The 23,836-nt window shown below is 52.1% G+C and overlaps 2 protein-coding genes across 2 annotated transcripts; one reads left to right on the top strand and one right to left on the bottom strand.

Moving 5' to 3' along the window:
• Positions 1-9,070: 9,070 nt before the first annotated feature.
• On the bottom strand, positions 9,071-12,783 carry LOC114708658 (uncharacterized protein CXorf49 homolog). The gene is given in 6 exon segments (XM_028892091.2): positions 9,071-9,230; positions 9,793-9,838; positions 10,085-10,167; positions 10,715-10,871; positions 11,427-11,750; positions 11,752-12,783. Coding segments are annotated over 6 exon segments (1,602 nt in total). The 5' UTR covers positions 12,703-12,783; the 3' UTR covers positions 9,071-9,189.
• Positions 12,784-13,009: 226 nt separating this feature from the next.
• On the top strand, positions 13,010-17,345 carry LOC114708659 (uncharacterized protein CXorf49 homolog). The gene is made up of 6 exons (XM_028892092.2): positions 13,010-14,479; positions 15,037-15,193; positions 15,761-15,843; positions 16,091-16,136; positions 16,697-16,769; positions 16,855-17,345. The coding sequence occupies exons 1-5, from the start codon at positions 13,130-13,132 to the stop codon at positions 16,735-16,737; spliced, it is 1,677 nt and encodes a 558-aa protein (XP_028747925.1). The 5' UTR covers positions 13,010-13,129; the 3' UTR covers positions 16,738-16,769; positions 16,855-17,345.
• Positions 17,346-23,836: the final 6,491 nt, after the last annotated feature.

Genomic DNA, 23,836 nt, shown 5'->3' with positions numbered 1-23,836 from the left:
ATCCTACCAGATCTGGCATGAGGGGACAATCCTACTGGATTCATTGCAGGAATATAAACCTCCTATGTTAGTTAGGGAAGAGACACCAGGACCATGGCAACTCTTACAAAGGAGAAACATTTCACTGGGGTTGGCTTACACTTCAGAGGTTCAGTCCATTATCTTCATGGCAGGGAGCACAGCAGCATGCAGACAGACATGGTGCTGGAGAAGGAGCGGAGAGTTCTCCATCTTGATCCACGGGCAGCAGAAGGAATCTGAGTACTGGGCGTAGCTTGAGCTTATATGAGACCTCACAGCCTGCCCCCACAGTGACTGACACACTTCCTCCAACTAGGCCACACTTCCTAATAGTGCCAGTCCCTATGGGCCAAACATTTAAACACATGAGTCTATGGGGATATAGCTATTCAAACCACCACACCTTCCTTCAGAAAACAAGTATTTGTGCACATTTACATGCTAGAAAAAACACACTCAGGGCTGGAGAGATGGCTCAGTGGTTAAGAGCACTGGCTGCTCTTACAGAGGTCCTGAGTTCAATTCCCAGCAATATGGTGGCTCACAACCATCTATAATTAAGTCTGGTTCCCTCTTCTGGTCTGTAAACAGAACACTGCATACATAATAAATGAATAAAATATTTAAAAGAAAAGAAAAACAAAAAACCCACACTGTTCATATTCAGAAAAGGTGAGTAGAACATTTCAATGTTCATTTAAGATTTATTGTTTACAGGTTTTTGCTAGGAAGTCGGAATGTGGAGGTAAAATTTGGTTACAGGTCGATGAGACTTTGACACTAAAAACTTTTATGTATATGTGTATGGGTGTTTTGTCTGCATGCATGTCTGTGTATACATGGGTGCTGTGTCCTCAGAGGCCAAAAGAAGGTGTTGAATGCCCTGGAACTAGAGTTACATACAATCCTGAGTTACCCTATGGGTGCCAGAAACTGAACCCAGGTTCTCTGAACGGTTGAGTCACGTCTTTACCTCCTGAAGGCTTTGGTTTTGTTTGTTACTTTTTAAAAGGACAGACCTTATGTGCACAGGCTGCCTTGAAGCCACCCAATAACTGAGGATGACTTTGAACTTCTGATTCTTCTCTTCCTGAGTGCTGAGATTAGAGCTGTGTATCACTAAACTTGGTTTATAAAGTTCTGGGAGACCAATCCAGGGCCTCCTTGTATGCAAGGCAAGCACACTAGTAACTGAGTACACCCTCAGGCCTGGAGTGCTTGTTTTGGAATGAGTATGTGTGTGTGTGTGTCTCTCTCTCTCTCTCTCTCTCTCTCTCTCTGTCTCTGTCTCTGTCTCTCTCTCTCTCAGTGTGTGTGTGTGTGTGTGTGTGTGTGTGTGTGTGTGTGTGTGTGTGTGTGTGTGTGTGTTGTATGTATTGTGTGTGAATACTCCTATGGAAGCTAGAATTAGATGTCAGGGTTTTCCATCAATCTTCTCCACTTTATTATTGTTTTAATAAAAAAGCTGAATCCTTTTTTTTTTTTTTTCTTTTGGTTTTTCAAGACAGGGTTTCTCTGTGTAGCTTTGCGCTTTTCCTGGAACTCACTTGGTAGCTCAGGCTGGCCTCAAACTCACAGAGATCCGCCTGGCTCTGCCTCCCAGTGCCGGGATTAAAGGCGTACGCCACCACCGCCCGGCGCTGAATCCTTTTAATGATTTTTTTCTACTCTTAACTCTCTCTCTCTGTGTGTGTGTGTGTGTGTGTGTGTGTGTGTGTGTGTGTGTGTGTGTGTGTGTGTGCTCGCAGAAGCCAGATGCCAAATATCCCTGGAGCTGGAGCTGCAGGCAGGTATGAGCTGCCTGATGTGGGTGCTGGAAACTGAACTGGGGTCCTATGCACCAGCAGTACTTGCTCTTAACCAATGAACCAGCTCTCCAGACCCTCCTCAGTGTTTTTCGGCACTGCGTCCCTCACTGAACCTATAGCTTGCTAACTAAGTTGGGCTAGTTGGCCAGAAAGCCCCGGAATCCATCTGTTTTCACCTACCTCCACCCCACACAGGGCTCCCAGATGTTTGTTGTCCACTCGTGGCTTTCACACCGGTCGGTGCTGGGATCCTAACTCAGCTCCTCATGCAGGCACAGTCCGCACTTTACCACCGAGCCTTCGGCCCAGTCCACTTTGCATGATTTTAACAGCAGCTCTTCTGCCTGGGATGCACTTCATTGGAGAGTGCTCACCAGCATTTGAGAAGCACTGGATTTGATTCCCAGCATTCAGTGGACTGGGCATGGGATCCTACCCATAAAAGTTCAGCACTCAGGTGGTCCAAAGTTCATTGTTGTCCTTAGGAAGTTCAACACCAGCCTGGGATCCGTGAGATACGGAATAAATAACTCAGAGTCTGGAGAGATGGTTTAGCAGTGAGGGGCACACACTACTCTTGGGGAGGATTTCAGTCCCAGTCCCAGTATCAGTGTATGGCAGTTCTCAACCTCTTATAACTCTAATGGCTCCTAGGGGATTAACCCCACCTCCACACCACGACCCTGGTCTCCAAAGGCCTTGCATTCACAAGCAAATACCCACATTCACATAACTTTAAATAATTAGATATAAATAAATAAATAAATCACGATTTCACTTTATAGCTCAGACTGACCATGAAATCATAATCCTCCTGCCTCAGCTTCCTAAGTGCTGAGATTATGGACCTGCACTACCAACTCCATACAAGTCTGCAAATTTTTAAAGCTCATACACTTAAGAAATACCATCACAGATGGGTGGGGGTGACACATGCCTTTAATTCCAGCACTCAGGGGCAGATGCAGGTGGATCTCTGCCAGTTCCAGGCCAACATGATCTACACAGTGAGTTCCAGAACAGCCAAGGCTACACAAAGAAACCCCCCCCAAAAAAAAGAAAAGAAATATTGTCATGTTATAATTATATAGCATTTGGGACTAGAGAGATGGTAAGGGGTTAATAGCACTTGCTGGTCTTGCAAAAGACAAAGGGTGAAACCCCAGCATCACATGGGAGCTCCTAACCACTCATGACTTCAGTTCCAAGGGATCCAACAGGCTCTGGAGCCCTCTGCAGGCATCAGGAATGTACATAGTACACAACAGGAAAACACTCATACACAGAACACAGAAATAAATGAAACATTCTTAAAAAAGAGGAATGAATGGCATTTAATTATTCACGCCTCCTGGAGTAGATCACCTCACTCCAACTTCAGACAGACCCACACAACAACCAATTCCTCTTTCTGCCGCTAAACTAGTCTTTCCCACGCCAGGCACCTGTGTCACAAAGGGTAGCCTTTCATACTTGGCTTCCTCCTCAGCAAGGGACGCAGAGGGGACTTCTGAGGGGGGCAATGCACTGTCACCGCACCTGTGACATAATTCCCCAGTCTGATCACTCAGTGTAAGCACACCTGAGCAATCGCAGGCTCGGGATTCCTGCACTGGAAAATGGCATGTTCAACGTGGCCTGGTTTAACCTTTCTATTGCGGTGAAGCCCATAAGTCACACCAGCCATTCATCTGCAGGTGGAAGTGAGTGATTCTTGGCAAAGGCAGAGGAGCTTTCAAAGTCAGGTGACCCCAGGAAAGCCAGGGAGGAGACAGTGGTTGAGGACAGCGGCAAACAGGGCTTCCAAGGCTGCCAGTGCTGTGCTGCTTGATGTGACTGATGGCCACAGGGACTCTCTCATGCCCAGACACCAGGCTGCCCTTCTCGCTGTCCCCACGAGACCAGTGTGACAGGAACACTACAAGTATGACTCCCACGGTCCCATGATGGCCACAGCATCCAGGGCACATGGCCACAGGTGGCCAACAGGAGTGTTTGCTTCCCCTTTGGAGGAAGTGGATGATGAGGACATGTGGACAGGGAAAGAGCCATCAGAAATTGAGCACAACTGGATGTAAAGAGGGTAAGAGTCACCGAGGAGCTGAAGACAACAAACTGGAATCTGTGCAGGGACTCACCACAGTGACTCTTACACCATGCTGTCCCCTCACAGCCCCATATGCAGAGCACTGGGCCTCTGCACAGCTGACTGTGGCTTCCTGACTAGGGAGTGTCTGGCTGCTCTGGGTTTACTTGGACTTGAGAAGGGGCCATCTATTCTGTCACCAACATGCCAGGTCATGTTTGTAAAGGAACTCATGTGAGTCCTGGCTCCCAGTTTTGGTGGGATGTTGCTAGGGGTTCCCTAGTGCCCGAGAATCAAGGACAGGCACACAGCTCAGCCACCCTGCAAGGCCATCCCTGAGCTGATATCAGCAGGAGGCAGGACGGAGCCAGGGTGCTCTCTGGGGCACCCTCTTCTGGCTGAGAAAGGGTGGGGAAAAGATCGAAGGGAACCATCCACCTCCTCCTGTCCAATGGGGCCCTCGCTTATGTATTTTTCAGACCTGAGCCTGGGAATCTGCACTTCCTCCCTAGAGGCAGCAGGGTCAGCCCACCACACAACAGTATTGGGCAGCAGTAGGTCTGAATGCAGAGGAGAGAGGCTGTGTGCTAAGAGGACAGAGGCAGGGCTGGCAAGTCACTGTCACAGGGCTGTTGGTGTCCTGCCATGGCTTCAGCATGCAGCTGCATGCGAGATAGCTGCCCGGGGCATGCAAGAACAGTGCCTGGTGCTGGAATGCACCACAGCCAGGACTGGCTTGCTTGTGCAAGCTGCCAGAAGCCCAGCTGTGGAGTCTGCCAGCTGTCACTCAGCTCTTACCCCTGCCAGAAATAGCCATGTGACTCAGGATGAGAGCCACATGGTGAGGAACAGAGACCATCTTCTCAGGGAGGGGCTCTGAGTGGATGGTTTAAGTCCCCACTGTCCATTCAGGCTCTCAGATCAATGGCTGTCCTATCACAAGTGATATGCACTGTCTCCCTAAGTCAATCCATGAGGCCCAGCGGTGACCCCTAAGTATCGGGGAATATGGGGGGCCAGCCCTTGGATAGTCCCCTCCCAGGGTCCAGTAAGAATCTACAGCCAGCTGATAATTAATCTTTGATGAAAAGAAATGAATCTATGTACACACAACTCCTTAGTCCATATACTTTATCATTCTGTGTCAGTTACAAGCTTATATATATTCTGCTCTCATAGATAGCTCCTTCTAGGTTCTCATCCATCTTGTTCTTTCTCAAAGAAGCTCCTCTCCCATCTCGTTCTCTCTCATCTTTTTCTTCCCCATCTGGCTCTTCCTCATCTTCCATCTCGTCCTCTAGTACTCTCTTTTAGCTCTTCAATCTAGTTCTTCCCCATCTCAGTTTGTTCCTCTCAAGTTCTTACCCATCTAGTTCTTCCATTCTCTTTTCTCTTCTCTGTCCTCTCGTGCCCTGGGAGTCCTGGCATATATACACATACAAGCAGTAATCCCTTGGCAGTGCAAAGCCAGGCTTCCAGGGTCAAATGGAGGGGTGATAAGAATCACATAGAGAGGCAATAACTATTAATTATCATTTGCAACCCCAAAGGGAAGTGACCAAAGGGGAATGAATTAACTAAAGGCTAAATTCAGGTAATATCTAAGAGGAGGGATCTTATGTGCTCAACTATAGTCTTAAACGTGATTGGTAGAAAATGTTAAGACTCTGTAAGTTGCTGTGTAAATCGAGAAATTAAAACTGCCTCTTTTTTCCTGTGGCTCCTATCTGTCCAACCTATCTGCTGTTTTTCTGCAGGGTGAAGGAAAGTGTGCTCGGTCTCTAGGCAACCTGTACAGCTAAATGCCTCTGGTGATAGTTAAAGGGAGATCTGGAACAAGAGGTAAGATTTGGGAAAGGAGGAAGTTAAGTTTAATTGGCACATCCGCCAGGCCTTCTCAAACAGGTAGTCTGGACACTTAAGTCTGTTTTTAGAGAGTACAGAGGTATCTCTGCTAAGGTGATTTCCTCTATCTGGGGATGGACCTGGCCGGATGCTGCCAATGATGATAATTACAGGGAGGCTTGAACTGGGGTTCTGGCTGTGCATAGCTGTCAGCACACAAGGTTATCTAAATATTCCTTTAGTAGAGAGGAAATGGTGCCCAATCAATGATGGAAAAGCTACAACAGCACACAAGAAACTCATAGCAGGAAACAACTGATAATCAAAAGCCAAATATCACCAAGGTCCCTTGAACCTCAGCTTGACCTCTGGAAGGCCCTTAGCTTCTTCCAGGTATTAGCTTTGTCATAATCCCCTGAAATCCCACTTTGTATATTTTTGTGGCTTGCAGCACCTGAGACAGTGGGAAAGGGTGCTGCCAGACCTGCCCCCTCTGCAAGGCAGTTGACCCTCCTAGTTTGCACGGTCACTGAACTCCTACTACCTGGCTCTCCTTAGCTTCGAGTATTCCAGGTCCCAGGAGAGCTCCTGCTTCACAGGCAGGAGTAAACTGGCTAATCTGAGGAACACAGCTTGCACATCCTTCCCTGCTCACATCAGAACTAAAAACACTTTTATTTTAGTTGTAATTGTGTATGAATGGGTTGTCTGCATGTGTGTCTATGGACCATGTTTGTGCCTAGTGCCCAGGGAGGCCAGAAGAGGGACTCTGATGCCCTGGAACTGGAGTTACAGATGGTTATGAGCTGGATATTGGTGCTAGGAATCAATCCCCGGTCCTCTGCAGGAGCAGCCATGATCTTAGCTGCTGAGCCATCTCTCCAGACCCTCAGGGCAGGACTTTTCAGAGTACAGTCCAGGGTAGGATCCAGAGCCTACTTTGGCAACTCCAACCTTTAGACAGCCCTAACACAGTGACTTTTGTGACTTACACTTCCTACCACACCATGCCCTCCTGTGGGTTAAGACTGGAAAACCACCTCTAATGAAAGGTCAGCACCAACCTCTCCTTGTGTGCTTGGCATCCCTCACAGGCTCAGGTGTCACCTCCTGCTGCCACTCGCTGAGACTGAACTTTCCACACCAAGGACAATAGCACTCCACTCTCAGATTCACAGGCACACCCGGCCATAGCAAGGGATGGAGTCCACGGGACCAGATGCTTTGTGGTCACCAGCACCCTACATCAAACGTGAAAATCCCCGCCTCTCAGCAATGCAAGCTGGCAGAAGCCACACCTGCCTCACCCACCCCACATCTCAGATCCTGTCTGGCACTTGGTCCCAGCTCAAAGCTGGAAGCCATCCTGTCTCTCTCCACACTAGAATGTGGAGCCCAGGAGCAGGTGGGAAGATGGACCTGGAACACACAAATATCATGTTTGGACTCATTTGTGCCATGTGGGAAGGTGAGCAGGGACCTGTGGAAGACCTTCCATGCATGTGTGGATGTATCATCTTGAACACCAAATGCACGGGTCAGCAAGATGGTTCAAGCCTGAAAATCTGAGCTCACTCTTTGAACTCATGTAAAATCTGGATGCCAGTGCTAGAGAGATGGCTGGGGGTTAAGAGCAGTGTGCTGCTCCTCTGGAGGATATCAGTTTACTTCCCAGCACCCATGTCAGGCAGCTCACATCACTTCTAAGTCTGGCTTCAGGGAGATCCAATGGACTGGTCTCAAACAGAAACTGCACTGATGTGGGAACACCCACACATTTCCATGCAAGCATACACAACCACATATACCTCCCCCCACATATACACACACACACACACACACACACTCACACACACACACAACACAACACACACACACACACATCATTAAAACTAAATCTTGAAAAAGTTCTAGACCTAATGATACCAGGTGTCCCACAGTAGGATGGGAGAAAAGAGACAGAAGAACCCCGAAGCTCCCGGGCCAGCTAGGCAGGTGTACAAAGCATAGGCAGAAACAAGACACATCCCCAACTAGTTTTTGCTCTGACCACCACACACACCATGGCTCAGGAGCCTCTTACTTCCCTCTCTTCCTCTTGCTCTCCCTTTCTCCCCCACCTCTCTCTCTTTCTCCATCCTCCTTCCATCTCCCCCACTCTCACACACAGATACCCCAACCTCTCTAAAACCGGAACTTTTCAAACGCAGGCTGGATGAGAGCACCTGTCAGACCAGGACCTGAAGATACAGAGCTTCGGGTCCTAGAACTTCTCTTCCACTGCCCTGGGACATCGGCCCTGCTGGCCCGCAGAACCACTGAAGACTCACTTCTCACCACCAACCCAGAGACAAACAGGTGATATTCCGTGCTCCTACACCCCGTGTGCAGAGTCTTTGGGGCTCACTCACTCTACCAACCACGGGCATGTGATCGTGCCCTCCACCCCTCTACTGAAATGGTCCAGGGGCAAATCAGAGGACTTGGCAACTCACTTCAAAGGGGAGGGCTATGCAGGAGCCCAAAAATGAAGTGCAAATTCTAGGCCACTACTCCCCGAGTGCCACACCTCCAGGGGAGAGAATGATCTGGAAGAAGGTCAGGGACTGGGATGGGAAAAGGAATCCAGGGGCCAGGAGGCAAAAATGGGTTTCCTGAAACTGTCCTGGCAATGGCAGGACTCAGGGCAGGGACGGGGCCTCCGGGAAAGGGAGGAAATGCTGGCTGTGTCAGTCCTGGCCCCAGAGCACCTGGAGAAGCTTGGCTGTGTGCAGCCTGCTCAGAAGCGGGACCACATCCCACTGAGGACTACTGTTCCCTTTTTCCCACAAAACACTTTATTTAGATTTTGGAAACCTCATGCATGGGAGCTCTGTGTGGGGGAGACAGAGTGTACAGGAGGGCTAGTGTTCTTTGAAGGGTGGGAAAGGAACAGTTTCCACCACCCAGTTGCTGTACCTCATCCCCCACCAAAAGAGAAAGGGCAGCCCATACACAGGACAAAACTACTTAGTGGGCAACAGCTGTCCCCAGGGGTAGGCGAGGGGCAAAGTCGGGACACAAAGTGGGCTCTGGCTGGAGAGCACAGGTTCTCAGCTTGTGGGAGAGTTACATTAAAATTCCTAACATTCGCTAATTTACAGGCAGGAAAGTAACAATGAGATAATCTTATGCTGGGGGTCACATCAACAAGAGGAATGGTATAAAAGGGGGCAGCATCAGGAAGGTTGAGAACCAGTGCTGTAGAGTGCGGGAAGGGAGCAGGATCCATGGGGAGTAGCCTGGCCTCTTCTGCAGGGATGCCGGTCCAACCTGTCAGGCAGAGCAGAGTCAGGCCAGCCCTGGCTTCCTGAGCACTCAGGAGCCTGGGAAGGGCTGTGGGAAGCAGAACACTCACTTCAAAGGGCCTGTGGACAGCAGAGCATCATTTCAAAGATCCTGGAACTTTTCGTTGAGGGCCTGCATGATGGCTGAAACACGAAGGTACAAATGGGTACTCCAGACACAGACATCCAGGACCCCACCGGCCGGAGCCCCATTCTCTGTGCCACAGAACTCCTGGCCAGCCGCCCACTGCCCTCCAGCCCCTGTGCAAGGAGCCTCGGGACAGACTCCTCCACCCATCCCCCAGCTCTATGTGGAAACGTTTCTACAGGAGAACAGCACAGACAGGCAGTCCTCAAACGCTGGACCACAGCAGTGCCAGCCCTACTTGTAAAACGAACAAACACGTGACAACAAACACCTCACAAGTCGCAACTGCCGGCCCTCCAAGGGAAACTAAAGGAGGACCGTGTCAATGCCCAGAGAGAAGGGAACCTGGGGGACTCATCTGCATAGCGCACGGGACAGCACTGCTTCTTGGTGTAAGTCCCCGCAGTCAATGCACAGAGGGCTCCCAGCCTGGCCTGCTTGAGGTCCCTTCCCACTGAGAACCGCTGCCCCTCAGCCCACCCCAGTCACCTGCACACAAACACTAGGCTCTCCCTCTGGCCCTGTTCCCATTGCTCCCCTGCCCTGGCTCGGTCATACCTAGTTGTTCCTTGAGTTCCTCTATTTCCTTCCGTAGCATCAGACACTGGCCCAGCAGACACGGGGCAAAAGGAAAGAAAGAAGATTATGATTCAATGTCCTGGCCTTCTCTCTGCTTCATTCACACTTCTTCCTAGTCCTCACACCTCCCACCCGCCACAGTCCTCTGACAGACTGCCAAAGAACCTCCAACAGGAAGGAGGTGCCCTCTCTCTGTGGATGTGGGATAGGAGGTTAGCTGTCAGCTCAGGAGCTGGCAGGGGCTGGCATCTGTGAGCTGAGAAAGCTGTACCTGTTGGCAACCCATTGTTACTGGTGTTTGAGACTGCCTCTCTCCAGCAGTGAATGGGAGACGTAGAGATGGTTCCTGGTCACCTGAAAACACACACACACATACATGCAAGACAGAGAGACAGAGACAGGATGGGACCTCTAGGCTTGTGATCCAAGTGGGAAGGGACTGGTGGGGTCTAAAACGAGACAGCAATACCCTCTGCTTGCAGCCACTTGTACTTAGTAGGTCCTGAGATTTGCCCAGCTCTCCTCCTCCTTAACCCCAGCCCAGAGACAGCATAAAAGCACTTAGAGCTCCTAAGACTTTGGCCCTGAGCCAATGCTCTCAGGACTATCAACCACGGCTAGATCCAGGAAGGAACCCAGTGCCTGAGCAAGGCTCACCAGCTTACAAACAGTTTCTGGAGTTGGAGTTGTCCAACCCATTCACAGTCATGCATTCCACAGTCCCACTCATTTCCCAATGTGGTCTGGGGCCAGCCCTGCCCACACCCAGTCTCCTGCGGACTCCGGCCTCCCTAGACAGGGAAGCCCAAGGAACAAGGCTGCAATCCACCAAAGGAACAGAGCCTGAGGCTTCCTGCCTTTCCCCATCTTCCCAAGCTGCTCTCAAACCCCAAAGACTCACCAGCCGGTGCAGGTGCTCTGGGTCTGGCACTTCTCTGGCTCAAGGACAAGACCTGAGAGTTCCCTGCAACTTGGGGTGCTCTGGTGTTGGGGTCTCCACTGCTCATCTCTCCACGATGCGTGCACGTGCAAGGCTGCTCTGCCCTGTGTGTTGGAAGCTCACACAAAAATGCCTCACTAAGTACACGTTGTGGAGGGCTGAGGGGCCGGTGGGGGAACAAACTGGAGGCCTGTGAGGCCCATCCCATCTGTACTTTCTGTTCCTGGGTCAGCCTCAGGTCAGGAGGCAGAGCTCAGCCAGGAAGGGGCCCACAGGCACTGGAAAGGCTCACGATCTGGCCTGGCTTCCTTGGGGGAAGAGCCAGGAGGGAGGAATCAGGAGGCCCTTGAGGCTGACTACACGTCCAAGTTGTGCAGCCCACACTGTAAGGGCTCTGGACTCAAATCACCCCAACTGTCAGCCAGGCCCACTTCCCAGCCCAGCCTGGCTAGAGACAGGAAATGCACAGGGAGGGGAATAGTAACCAACTCCTAACTGAGCCTCCTTCATATCCACCCTCACTTACTACAAGGACCCCACTCTGCACATCGTAAGCAGGATGAGTGTCCACTGACAAGCCCCAAGCCAAGGCAGGGGCAGAGGGAGCAGGGCAACGCTATGTGCTGGGGAGGGAAAGGGCAGGGTGAGAGGAGACAGAGGATGCTCTACTCACTTGGGCCTGCAGGCCAGGATCCCTGGTTGGGTCATTATCTTCTTTGGCCCCTGGCTGGGATTCCTTTGTCTTCCTTGCCATGGATCTCTTCCCAGTGCAGAAAGGCTTGCACTCTTTGGGTCCCGAAGGCAGTGAGCATTTACTGGCCTTCCCAAGCAGGGCAACCCCGGAGATTGGGGGGAAAGTAGCTGGTTCTACAGGAGCTGACTTAAGTCTCTGTCCCCATGGTGGGAAGGTTCTTCCCAGGGATCCTCTTGAGGCATCCCACTGAGTCGGCTTCTCCTTTGCTGCTCCCTTCTTTCTAGGACTGCGTCTTGGTCGGGGAGGCACCCGAAGCAATAGCAACAGGGGCAGGGGCAGCAGCAGAGCTGGCAATGGCAGCTCCTGGGTAGCTGGGTCTGCTCCCTTCTTTTCCCCAGCCCCCACTCTGCTTTTTCTTAGACAGAGAGCCCTCCAGCTCGCCCAAAGCCTGCTTCTCCCCGCCTGAGCTGAGTCCTCTCGGAGTAGTGACCAGCAGAGAGGGGGGCATATGGACGAAGCTTCCCCTGCCACGGACATTCGTGCGTCTGCCTGTGTCTTCCAGCTCAGTGAGGCCAGTGGACTTGGCCTGGCCTCCTTCTTTGAGGCAAATGGTCACCCTCATCAATTCCGTCTCACTGTATTCGTCAGCAGACTCGGGGTCGGAAGACAGATATTGAAAATCCTCACTGGCTATTATCCTACTTGTGGCTCCTCTTCTTGGGGTCACCCAGGCCCGGCCCCGCCCCAGACCCCTGGGGTGCTGTTGGCTGGCTGACAACTGCTTCCCTTCCACGGAGGTGGGGGGCCGCATGCCTCTCCGGCTCGTGCCTGCGTCCGAGTCTCCCCAAATGCCCAGGGGCTCAGCAGCGCCGCTTTTGGGGGACGGATGTCTGCGGACACCCCAGGCCTCCCGGTTGGCTACATGCTGCCCGAAGCTTGTACCCTCAATCGTCAGCTGGGGTACAAAGTCGAAACTGTCCCCCCTCTCATCCACGGGAGTGCCGGGGCGACCTTCGCAGCCCCAGACAACGGACCTTCCCTCCATCTCATCCCTGTCTAACCAGGAGTCGTACTGGAACGTCTTGGAGACGGGGAGGCACGTCTTGTCCTCACTGCTCCGCAACGGCCTCTCGTCAGGGCCCAGGCCGTGTCTCCTCGGGGACCCATGGCTAAAGCGGCGGCGTCCTTCCGAGTGCTCCCCGCTTTCGGGCCCAAACCCGCTCCCCCGAACCGACACCTCATCAGGAGAGCTCATGTTTCCACCCGCAGACGCCGCCCGAGGGGACGCTGTTTCCCCCTTCACTGCATTCTCAGCTAGGTCTTCGCCAAGGTAACCGCCCCCGCCACAGGCGCCACACACGCGTGCGTGCGCCTCAAACAACGCGAGACTTCGCGCACCCTCGAGGGCCGTTCTCATTGGTCCGCCGCTGGGCGGGCCACCAATCAGGGCGGCTGTTGTTTGGCCAATACTCAAGGCCCTAGCCAATAGAGACGAGGGTGCGTAGTTCGCCACCGTTAAAGGGCGGGGTTTGGGGCGTAAGTGCGAGGAACTTTCGAGACGTCGAGGTCTCGGGGAGTCACGTGTCCTCTGAGCTAACCGCTTGCAGCGCCTGAGGTGAAAGGCTCGGGGGTGACTTAGCGGGAATTGTCTTCCCTCAACCCGTGCCTCCCCTGCTGATGCCATGAGCTCCCCCGATGAGGTGGCAGCCCCTGGAGTCCGTGGTGACAAGGACGCCGCCTCTACCGGTGACATGAATTCCCGGGATCAGGGGTCTGCTCCTGAAGCTCACTCGGGCCAGGAGGGCAGGGAGCACTTAGGGGACCCCCTGATCAGCCCTAGTGTACCGAGGGGTTCAAGCCTCATCCAAGGTCCTCGGGAGATTGGAGAGGGTGAGGGCGGCCTCCCGGGTATGGAAGGCTGCGAGTCGGAATCGGGGCGGAAATTGGAAGCGACACAGGAAGGAGAAGGGGTGCTTAGGGACCCGGAAGGCCGGCCCAGTTCTCCCGTGGACCAAGAAGAGGTCGGCCTGGACTTTCTGCCCCAGCTCAGTATTGAGGCTAAGGCAATGATGCGCGAGCTGACCAACCTGCAGACCCGAAAAGTCTGCAGGTACCAGTCCCCACAAACCTGTGCCGCTGAACTGGCTGCCCTTTGGGGACGCATGGATGAAGGCTCCAACAGAGGGGCCCTGTCCCTGAGCTCTGTAGAAGGGAAGCAGACCTCTGCAGGCTCCCTGTACCCCCGGGGTCAGGGACGAAGCAGAGCCTGGGTGACCCCGCGGAGAGGAACCACAAGTAGGATAGTGAGCAGTGAAGCTGTCCAGTGTCCCTCCTACAACCCTACGTCTTCTGATGAGTCCAATGAGACAAGGGTGATGAGGGTGACCATTTGCCTCAAAGAAGGAGGCCAGGCCAAGTCCACTGGCATCACCGAGCGGGAAGACACAGGCAAACACGCGAGTGTCCATGGCAGGGGAAGTTTCGTCCATGTGCCCCCCTCTGTACTGTCCAGTGCGAACCGGACCCTCAGCTCAGGCGGGGAGAAGCAGGCTTTGGGCGAGCCGGAGGGCTCTCTGTCTAAGAAAAAGCCAAGTGTTGTCTGGGGCACAGAAGGGAGCAGACCCAGCTTCTCAGGAGCGACTTCTGCTGCCACAGCTGCTGGAGCGGCAGCCTCTGCTGCTGTCCCCGCACCTACTCCTGCTGCTTCAGGGGCCTTGCCCAAGACCAGTCCTAGAAAGAAGGCACCCCAGGAGAAGAAGCCCTTGACAGATGTCTCGAAAGGATCCCTGGGAGGAACCTTCCCACCATGGGGACAGAGACTAAAGTCAGCTCCTGTAAGGTCAGCCACCCTTCCCCCAATCTCCGGGGTTGCCCTGCTTGGGAAGGCCACTAAACGCTCAATGATTTCCGGGCCAAAAGAGTGCAAGCCTTTCTGCACTGGGAAGAGATCCATGGCAAGGAAGACAAAGGAATCCCAGCCAGGGGCCAAAGAAGATAATGAGCCAACCAGGGATCCTGGCCTACAGGCCCAAGTGAGTAGAGAGAGCACCCTCTGTCTCCTCTCACCCTGCCCTTTCCCTCCCCAGCACATAACGTTGCCCTGCTCCCTCTGCCCCTGCTTGGCTTGGGGCTTGTCGGTGGACACTCATCCTGCTTAGGATGTGCAGTGTGGGGTCCTTGTAGTAAGTGAGGGTGGATATGAAGGAGGCTCAGTTAGGAGTTGGTTACTATTCCCCTCCCTGTGCATTTCCTGTCTCTAGCCAGGCTGGACTGGGAAGTGGGCCTGGCTGACAGTTGGGGTGATTTGAGTCCAGAGCCCTTACAGTGTGGGCTGCACAACTTGGACGTGTAGTCGGCCTCAAGGGCCTCCTGATTCCTCCCTCCTGGCTCTTCCCCAAGGAAGCCAGGCCAGATCGTGAGCCTTTCCAGTGCCTGTGGGCCCCTTCCTGGCTGAGCTCTGCCTCCTGACCTGAGGCTGACCCAGGAACAGAAAGTACAGATGGGATGGGCCTCACAGGCCTCCAGTTTGTTCCCCCACCGGCCCCTCAGCCCTCCACAACGTGTACTTAGTGAGGAATTTTTGTGTGAGCTTCCAACACACAGGGCAGAGCAGCCTTGCACGTGCACGCATCGTGGAGAGATGAGCAGTGGAGACCCCAACACCAGAGCACCCCAAGTTGCAGGGAACTCTCAGGTCTTGTCCTTGAGCCAGAGAAGTGCCAGACCCAGAGCACCTGCACCGGCTGGTGAGTCTTTGGGGTTTGAGAGCAGCTTGGGAAGATGGGGAAAGGCAGGAAGTCTCAGGCTCTGTTCCTTTGGTGGATTGCAGCCTTGTTCCTTGGGCTTCCCTGTCTAGGGAGGCCGGAGTCCACAGGAGACTGGGTGTGGGCAGGGCTGGCCCCAGACCACATTGGGAAATGAGTGGGACTGTGGAATGCATGACGGTGAATGGGTGGGACAACTCCAACTCCAGAAACGGGCTTTTAGCACACCAGAGTTTATACTGGAGAGCTCTGCTCAGGCACTGAGTTCATCGCGGGTTCTGGATTTGGCAAGCAATCATGCTAGGGGTACAAAGAGCCTCCAGGCTGCCTGGGAGCAACAGGGAAGCAAGGCTCAGAGCTTATTGGAACAGATGTACCAATATATACAAGTTGCTGCCAGCAGAGGGGGAAATTGCACCATTTTGGATTTCACAGGACCCTTACCATCTGAATCCAAAGACTGGAAGCTGCATAATACATTTAATCAATCATTCATTCATCATTGCTTTATTTGTTTGTTTGTTTGTTATTTGTATTTATTGTTTTCAGGTGACCAGGATATACTTGTGTGTCCTTTATTACCTGTTGAAGAGGGTGAACCAATATTACAAGGCACACCAGGCTGTCCTCAGGTACAGCTTTCTCAGCTCACAGATGCCAGCCCCCACCAGCTCCTGAGCTGACAGCTAACCTCCTATCCCACATCCACAGAGAGAGGGCACCTCCTTCCTGTTGGAGGTTCTTTGGCAGTCTGTCAGAGGACTGTGGTGGGTGGGAGGTGTGAGGACTAGGAAGAAGTGTGAATGAAGCAGAGAGAAGGCCAGGACATTGAATGATAATCTTTCTTTCTTTCCTTTTCTCCCGTGTCTGCTGGGCCAGTGTCTGATGCTACGGAAGGAAATAGAGGAACTCAAGGAACAACTAGGTATGACCGAGCCAGGGCAGGGGAGCAATGGGAACAGGGCCAGAGGGAGAGCCTAGTGTTTGTGTGCAGGTGACTGGGGTGGGCTGAGGGGCGGTTCTCAGTGGGAAGGGACCTCAAGCAGGCCAGGCTGGGAGCCCTCTGTGCACTGAGTGTGGAGACTTACACCAAGAAGCAGTGCTGTCCCGTGCGCTGTGCAGATGAGTCCCCCAGGTTCCCCTCTCTCTGGGCATTGACACGGTCCTCCTTTAGTTTCCCTTGGAGGGCCGGCAGTTGCGACTTGTGAGGTGTTTGTTGTCACGTGTTTGTTCGTTTTACAAGTAGGGCTGGCACTGCTGTGGTCCAGCGTTTGAGGACTGCCTGTCTGTGCTGTTCTCCTGTAGAAACGTTTCCACATAGAGCTGGGGGATGGGTGAAGGAGTCTGTCCCGAGGCTCCTTGCACAGGGGCTGGAGGGCAGTGGGCGGCTGGCCGGGAGTTCTGTGGCACAGAGAATGGGGCTCCGGCCGGTGGGGTCCTGGATGTCTGTGTCTGGAGTACCCATTTGTACCTCTCGTGTTTCAGCCATCATGCAGGCCCTCAACGAAAAGTTCCAGGATCTTTGAAATGATGCTCTGCTGTCCACAGGCCCTTTGAAGTGAGTGTTCTGCTTCCCACAGCCCTTCCCAGGCTCCTGAGTGCTCAGGAAGCCAGGGCTGGCCTGACTCTGCTCTGCCTGACAGGTTGGACCCGGCATCCCTACAGAAGAGGCCAGGCTACTCCCCATGGATCCTGCTCCCTTCCCGGCACTCTACAGCACTGGTTCTCAACCTTCCTGATGCTGCCCCCCTTTATACCATTCCTCTTGTTGATGTGACCCCCAGCATAAGATTATCTCATTGTTACTTTTCTGCCTGTAAATTAGCGACTGTTAGGAATTTTAATGTAACTCTCCCACAAGCTGAGAACCTGTGCTCTCCAGCCAGAGCCCACTTTGTGCCCCGACTTTGCCCCTCGCCTACCCCTGGGGACAGCTGTTGCCCACTAAGTAGTTTTGTCCTGTGTATGGTCTGCCCTTTCTCTTTTGGTGGGGGATGAGGTACAGCAACTGGGTGGTGGAAACTGTTCCTTTCCCACCCTTCAAAGAACACTAGCCCTCCTGTACACTCTGTCTCCCCCAAACAGAGTGCCCATGCATGAGGTTTCCAAAATCTAAATAAAGTGTTTTGTGGGAAAAAGGGAACAGTAGTCCTCAGTGGGATGTGGTCCCGCTTCTGAGCAGGCTGCCACACAGCCAAGCTTCTCCAGGTGCTCTGGGGCCAGGACTGACACAGCCAGCATTTCCTCCCTTTCCCGGAGGCCCCATCCCTGCCCTGAGTCCTGCCATTGCCAGGACAGTTTTAGGAAACCCATTTTTGCCTCCTGGCCCCTGGATTCCTTTTCCCATCCCAGTCCCTGACCTTCTTCCAGATCATTCTCTCCCCGGGAGGTGTGGCACTCGGGGAGTAGTGGCCTAGAATTTGCACTTCATTTTTGGGCTCCTGCATAGCCCTCCCCTTTGAAGTGAGTTGCCAAGTCCTCTGATTTGCCCCTGGACCATTTCAGTAGAGGGGTGGAGGGCACGATCACATGCCCGTGGTTGGTAGAGTGAGTGAGCCCCAAAGACTCTGCACACGGGCTGTAGGTGCACGGAATATCACCTGTTTGTCTCTGGGTTGGTGGTGAGAAGTGAGTCTTCAGTGGTTCTGCGGGCCAGCAGGGCCGATGTCCCAGGGCAGTGGAAGAGAAGGTCTAGGACCCAAAGCTCTGGATCTTCAGGTCCTGGTCTGACAGGTTTTCTCATCCAGCCTGCATTTGAAAAGTTCCGGTTTTAGAGATGTTAGGGTATCTGTGTGTAAGAGTGGGGGAGAGAGGGAAGGAGGATGGAGAAAGAGATAGAGAGGTGGGGGAGAAAGGGAGAGCAAGAGGAAGAGAGGGAAGTAAGAGGCTCCTGAGCCATGGTGTGTGTGTGGTGGTCAGAGCAAAGACTAGTTGGGGGTGTGTCTTGTTTCTGCCTATGCTTTGTACACCTGCCTAGCTGGCCCGGGAGCTTCGGGGTTCTTCTGTCTCTTTTCTCCCATCCTGCTGTGGGACACCTGGTATCATCAGGTCTAGAACCTTTTCAAGATTTAGTTGTAATGATGTGTGTGTGGGGGGGGGTATATGTGGTTGTGTATGCTTGCATGGAAATGTGTGGGTGTTCCCACATCAGTGCAGTTTCTGTTTGAGACCAGTCCATTGGATCTCCCTGAAGCCAGACTTAGAAGTGATGTGAGCTGCCTGACATGGGTGCTGGGAAGTAAACTGATATCCTCCAGAGGAGCAGCACACTGCTCTTAACCCCCAGCCATCTCTCAAGCACTGGCATCCAGATTTTACATGAGTTCAAAGAGTGAGCTCAGATTTTCAGGCTTGAACCATCTTGCTGACCCGTGCATTTCGTGTTCAAGATGATGCATCCACACATGCATGGAAGGTCTTCCACAGGTCCCTGCTCACCTTCCCACATGGCACAAATGAGTCCAAACATGATATTTGTGTGTTCCAGGTCCATCTTCCCCACTTGCTCCTGGGCTCCACATTCTAGTGTGGAGAGAGACAGGATGGCTTCCAGCTTTGAGCTGGGACCAAGTGCCAGACAGGATCTGAGATGTGGGGTGGGTGAGGCAGGTGTGTGTTCTGCCAGCTTGCATTGCTGAGAGGCGGGGATTTTCACGTTTGATGTAGGGTGCTGGTGACCACAAAGCATCTGGTCCCGTGGACTCCGTCCCTTGCTATGGCCGGGTGTGCCTGTGAATCTGAGAGTGGAGTGCTATTGTCCTTGGTGTGGAAAGCTCAGACTCAGCGAGTGGCAGCAGGAGGTGACACCTGAGCCTGTGAGGGATGCCAAGCACACAAGGAGAGGTTGGTGCTGACCTTTCATTAGAGGTGGTTTTCCAGTCTTAAACCACAGGAGGTCATGGTGTGGTAGGAAGTGTAAGTCACAAAAGTCACTGTGTTAGGGCTGTCAAAAGGTTGGAGTTGCCAAAGTAGGCTCTGGATCCTACCCTGGACTGTACTCTGAAAAGTCCTGCCCTGAGGGCCTGGAGAGATGGCTCAGAAGCTAAGATCATGGCTGCTCCTGCAGAGGACCAGGGATTGATTCCTAGCACCAATATCCAACTTATAACCATCTGTAACTGCAGTTCCAGGGGCATCAGAGGCCCTCTTCTGGCCTCCTTGGGCACTAGGCACAAACATGGTCCATAGACACACATGCAGACAAACCATTCATACACAATTACAACTAAAATAAAAGTGTTTTTAGTTCTGACGTGAGCAGGGAAGGATGTGCAAGCTGCGTTCCTCAGATTAGCCAGTTTACTCCTGCCTGTGAAGCAGGAGCTCTCCTGGGAGCTGGAATACCCCGAAGCTAAGGAGAGCCAGGTAGTAGTAGTTCAGTGACTGTGAAACTAGGCGGGTCAACTGCCTTGCAGAGGGGGCAGGTCTGGCAGCACCCTTTCCCACAGTCTCAGGTGCTGCAAGCCACAAAAATATACAAAGTGGGATTTCAGTGGATTATGACAAAGCTAATACCTGGAAGTAGCCAAGGGCCTTCCAGAGGTCAAGCTAAGGCTCAAGGGACCTTGGTGATGTTTGCCTTTTGATTATCAGCCGTTTCCTGCTATGAGATTCTTGTGTGCTGTTGTAGCTTTTCCATCATTGATTGGGCACCATTTCCTCTCTACTAAAGGAATATTTAGATAACCGTGTGGGCTGACAGCTATGGTCAGCCAGAACCCCAGTTCAAGCCTCCCTGTAATTATCATCATTGGCAGCATCCGGCCAGGTCCATCCCCAGATAGAGGAAATCACCTTAGCAGAGATACCTCTGTACTCTCTAAAAACAGACTTAAGTGTCCAGACTACCTGTTTGAGAAGGCCTGGCGGATGTGCCAATTAAACTTAACTTCCTCCTTTCCCAAATCTGACCTCTAGTTCCAGATCTCCCTTTAACTATCACCAGAGGCATTTAGCTGTACAGGTTGCCTAGTGACTGAGCACACTTTCCTTCACCCTGCAGAAAAACAGCAGATAGGTTGGACAGATAGGAGCCACAGGAAAAAAGAAGGCAGTTTTATTTTCTCCCCATTGACCTGTCAACTTACAGAGTCTTAACATTTTCTACCAATCACGTTTAAGACTATAGTGGAGCACATAAGATCCCTCTTCTTAGATATTACCCGAATTTAGCCTTTAGTTAATTCTTTCCCCTGTTGGTCACTTCCCTTTGGGGTTACAAATGATAATTAATGGTTATTGCCCCCTATGTGATTTTTATCACCCCTCCATTTTACCCTGGACTTTGCACTGCCAAGGGATTACTGCTTGTATATATGTGTATATATGCCGGGGACTCCCAGGGCACGAGAGGACAGAAAAGAGAAAAGAGAATGGAAGAACTAGATGGGTAAGAACTTGAGAGGAACAAACTGAGATGGGGAAGAACTAGATTGAAGAGCTAAAAGAGAGTACTAGAGGGACGAGATGGAAGATGAGGAAGAGCCAGATGGGGAAGAAAAAGATGAGAGAGAACGAGATGGGAGAGGAGCTGGTTTGGGAAAGAACTAGATGGATGAGAACCTAGAAGGAGCTATCTATGAGAGCAGAATATATATAAGCTTGTAACTGACACAGAATGATAAAGTATATGGACTAAGGAGTTGTGTGTACATAGATTCATTTCTTTTCATCAAAGAATAATTATCAGCTGGCTGTAGATTCTTACTGGACCCTGGGAGGGGGCTATCCAATGGCTGGCCCCCCATATTCCCCGATACTTAGGGGTCACCTCTGAGCCTCATGTATTGACTTAGGGAGACAGTGCATATCACTTGTGATAGGACAGCCATTGATCTGAGAGCCTGAATGGACAGTGGGGACTTAAATCCCTGAGAAGATGGTCTCTGTTCCTCACCATGTGGCTCTCATCCTGAGTCACATGGCTACTTCTGGCAGGGGTAAGAGCTGAGTGACAGCTGACAGACTCCACAGCTGGGCTTCTGGCAGCTTGCACAAGCAAGCCAGTCCTGGCTGTGGTGCATTCCAGCACCAGGCACTGTTCTTGCATGTCCCGTGCAGCTATCTCCAGAGCAGCTGCATGCTGAAGCCATGGCAGGGCACCAACAGCCCTGTGACAGTGACTTGCCAGCCCTGCCTCTGTCCTCTGAGCACACAGCCTCTCTCCTCTGCATTCAGACCTACTGCTGCCCAATACTGTTGCGTGGTGGGCTGACCCTGCTGCCTCTAGGGAGGAAGTGCAGATTCCCAGGCTCAATTCTGAAAAATACATAAGTGAGGGCCCATTGGACAGGAGGAGGTGGGATGGTTCCCTTCGATCTTTCCCCCACCCTTTCTCAGCCAGAAGAGGGGTGCCCCAGAGAGCACCCAGGCTCCGTCCTGCCCTCCTGCTGATACTCAGCTCAGGGATGGCCTTGCAGGGTGGCTGAGCTGTGTGCCTGCCCTTGATTCTCGGGTACTAGGGAACCCCTAGCAACATCCCACCAGGACTGGGAGCCAGGACTCCCATGAGTTCCTTTACAAACATGGTCTGGCATGTTGGTGACAGAATAGATGGCCCCTTCTCAAGATCCAAGTAAACCCAGAGCGGCCAGACACTCCTTAGTCAGGAAGCCACAGTCAGCTGTGCAGAAGCCCAGTGCTCTGCATATGGGGCTGTGAGGGGACAGCATGGTGTAAGAGTCACTGTGGTGAGTCCCTGCACAGATTCCAGTTCGCTGTCTTCAGCTCCTCGGTGACTCTTACCCTCTTTACATCCAGTTGTGCTCAATTTCTGATGGCTCTTTCCCTGTCCACATGTCCTCATCATCCACTTCCTCCAAAGGGGAAGCAAACACTCCTGTTGGCCACCTGTGGCCATGTGCCCTGGATGCTGTGGCCATCATGGGACCGTCGGAGTCATACTTGTAGTGTTCCTGTCACACTGGTCTCGTGGGGACAGCGAGAAGGGCAGCCTGGTGTCTAGGCATGAGAGAGTCCCTGTGGCCATCGGTCAGATCAAGCAGCACAGCACTGGCAGCCTTGGAAGCCCTGTTGGCCACTCTCCCCAACCACTGTCTCCTCCCTGGCTTTCCTGGGGTCACCTGACTTTGAAAGCTCCTCTGCCTTTGCCAAGAATCACTCACTTTCACTTGCAGATGAATGGCTGGTGTGACTTATGGGCTTCACCGCAATGGAAAGGTTAAACCAGGCCATGTTGAACATGCCATTTTCCAGTGCAGGCACCCTGAGCCTGCGATTCCTCAGGTGTGCCTACACTGAGTGATCAGACTGGGGAATTATGTCACAGGTGCGGTGACAGTGCATCGCCCCCTCAGAAGTCCCCTCTGTGTCCCTTGCCGAGGAGGAATCCAAATATGAAAGGCTACCCTTTGTGACACAGGTACCTGGCGTGGGAAAGCCTAGTTTAGCGACAGAAAAAGGAATTGGTTGTTATGTGGGTCTGTCTGAAGTTGGAGTGAGGTGATCTACTCCAGGAGGCGTGAATAATTAAATGCCATTCATTCTTCTTTTTAAGAATGTTTCATTTGTTTCTGTGTTCTGTGTATGAGTGTTTTCCTGTTGTGTACTATGTACATTCCTGATGCCTGCAGAGGGCTCCAGAGCCTGTTGGATCCCTTGGAACTGAAGTCATGAGTGGTTAGGAGCTCCCATGTGATGCTGGGGTTTCACCCTTTGTCTTTTGCAAGACCAGCGAGTGCTATTAACCCCTTACCATCTCTCTAGTCCCAAATGCTATATAATTATAACATGACAATATTTCTTTTCTTTTTTTGGAGGGGGTTTCTTTGTGTAGCCTTGGCTGTTCTGGAACTCACTGTGTAGATCATGTTGGCCTGGAACTGGCAGAGATCCACCTGCATCTGCCCCTGAGTGCTGGGATTAAAGGCATGTGTCACCCTCACCCATCTGTGATGGTATTTCTTTAAGTGTATGAGCTTTAAAAATTTGCAGACTTGGCCGGGCGTTGGTGGCACACGCCTTTAATCCAGCACTCGGGAGGCAGAGCCAGGTGGATCTCTGTGAGTTCGAGGCCAGCCTGGGCTACCAAGTGAGCTCCAGGAAAGGCGCAAAGATACACAGAGAAACCCTGTCTCGAAAAACCAAAAAAAAAAAAAAAAATTTGCAGACTTGTATGGAATTGGTAGTGCAGGTCCATAATCTCAGCACTTAGGAAGCTGAGGCAGGAGGATTATGATTTCATGGTCAGTCTGAGCTATAAAGTGAAATCGTGATTTATTTATTTATTTATATCTAATTTTTAAAGTTATGTGAAGGTGGGTATTTGCTTGTGAATGCAAGGCCTTTGGAGACCGGGGTCGTGGTGTGGAGGTGGGGTTATCCCCTAGGAGCCATTAGAGTTATAAGAGGTTGAGAACTGCCATACACTCACACTGGGACTGGGACTGAAATCCTCCCCAAGAGTAGTGTGTGCCCCTCACTGCTAAACCATCTCTCCAGACTCTGAGTTATTTATTTCATATCTCATGGATCCCAGGCTGGTGTTGAACTTCCTAAGGACAACAATGAACTTTGGACCACCTGAGTGCTGAACTTTTATGGGTAGGATCCCATGCCCAGTCCACTGAATGCTGGGAATCAAATCCAGTGCTTCTCAAATGCTGG

This window comes from Peromyscus leucopus, chromosome X, assembly GCF_004664715.2.
Source record: "Peromyscus leucopus breed LL Stock chromosome X, UCI_PerLeu_2.1, whole genome shotgun sequence".
Taxonomy (NCBI): domain Eukaryota; kingdom Metazoa; phylum Chordata; class Mammalia; order Rodentia; family Cricetidae; genus Peromyscus; species Peromyscus leucopus.
Note: the sequence above shows the minus strand (reverse complement) of the source record. Positions and strands in the feature narration are given on the sequence as shown.

Excerpts from the sequence above, each read along its gene's own strand:
- LOC114708659 (XM_028892092.2), top strand. The coding sequence starts at position 13,130 with ATGAGCTCCCCCGATGAGGTGGCAGCCCCTGGAGTCCGTGGTGACAAG. Across the intron at positions 15,844-16,090 it reads GCACACCAGGCTGTCCTCAG|TGTCTGATGCTACGGAAGGA; the intron begins GTACAGCTTTCT and ends CTGCTGGGCCAG. Across the intron at positions 16,137-16,696 it reads GGAACTCAAGGAACAACTAG|CCATCATGCAGGCCCTCAAC; the intron begins GTATGACCGAGC and ends CTCGTGTTTCAG.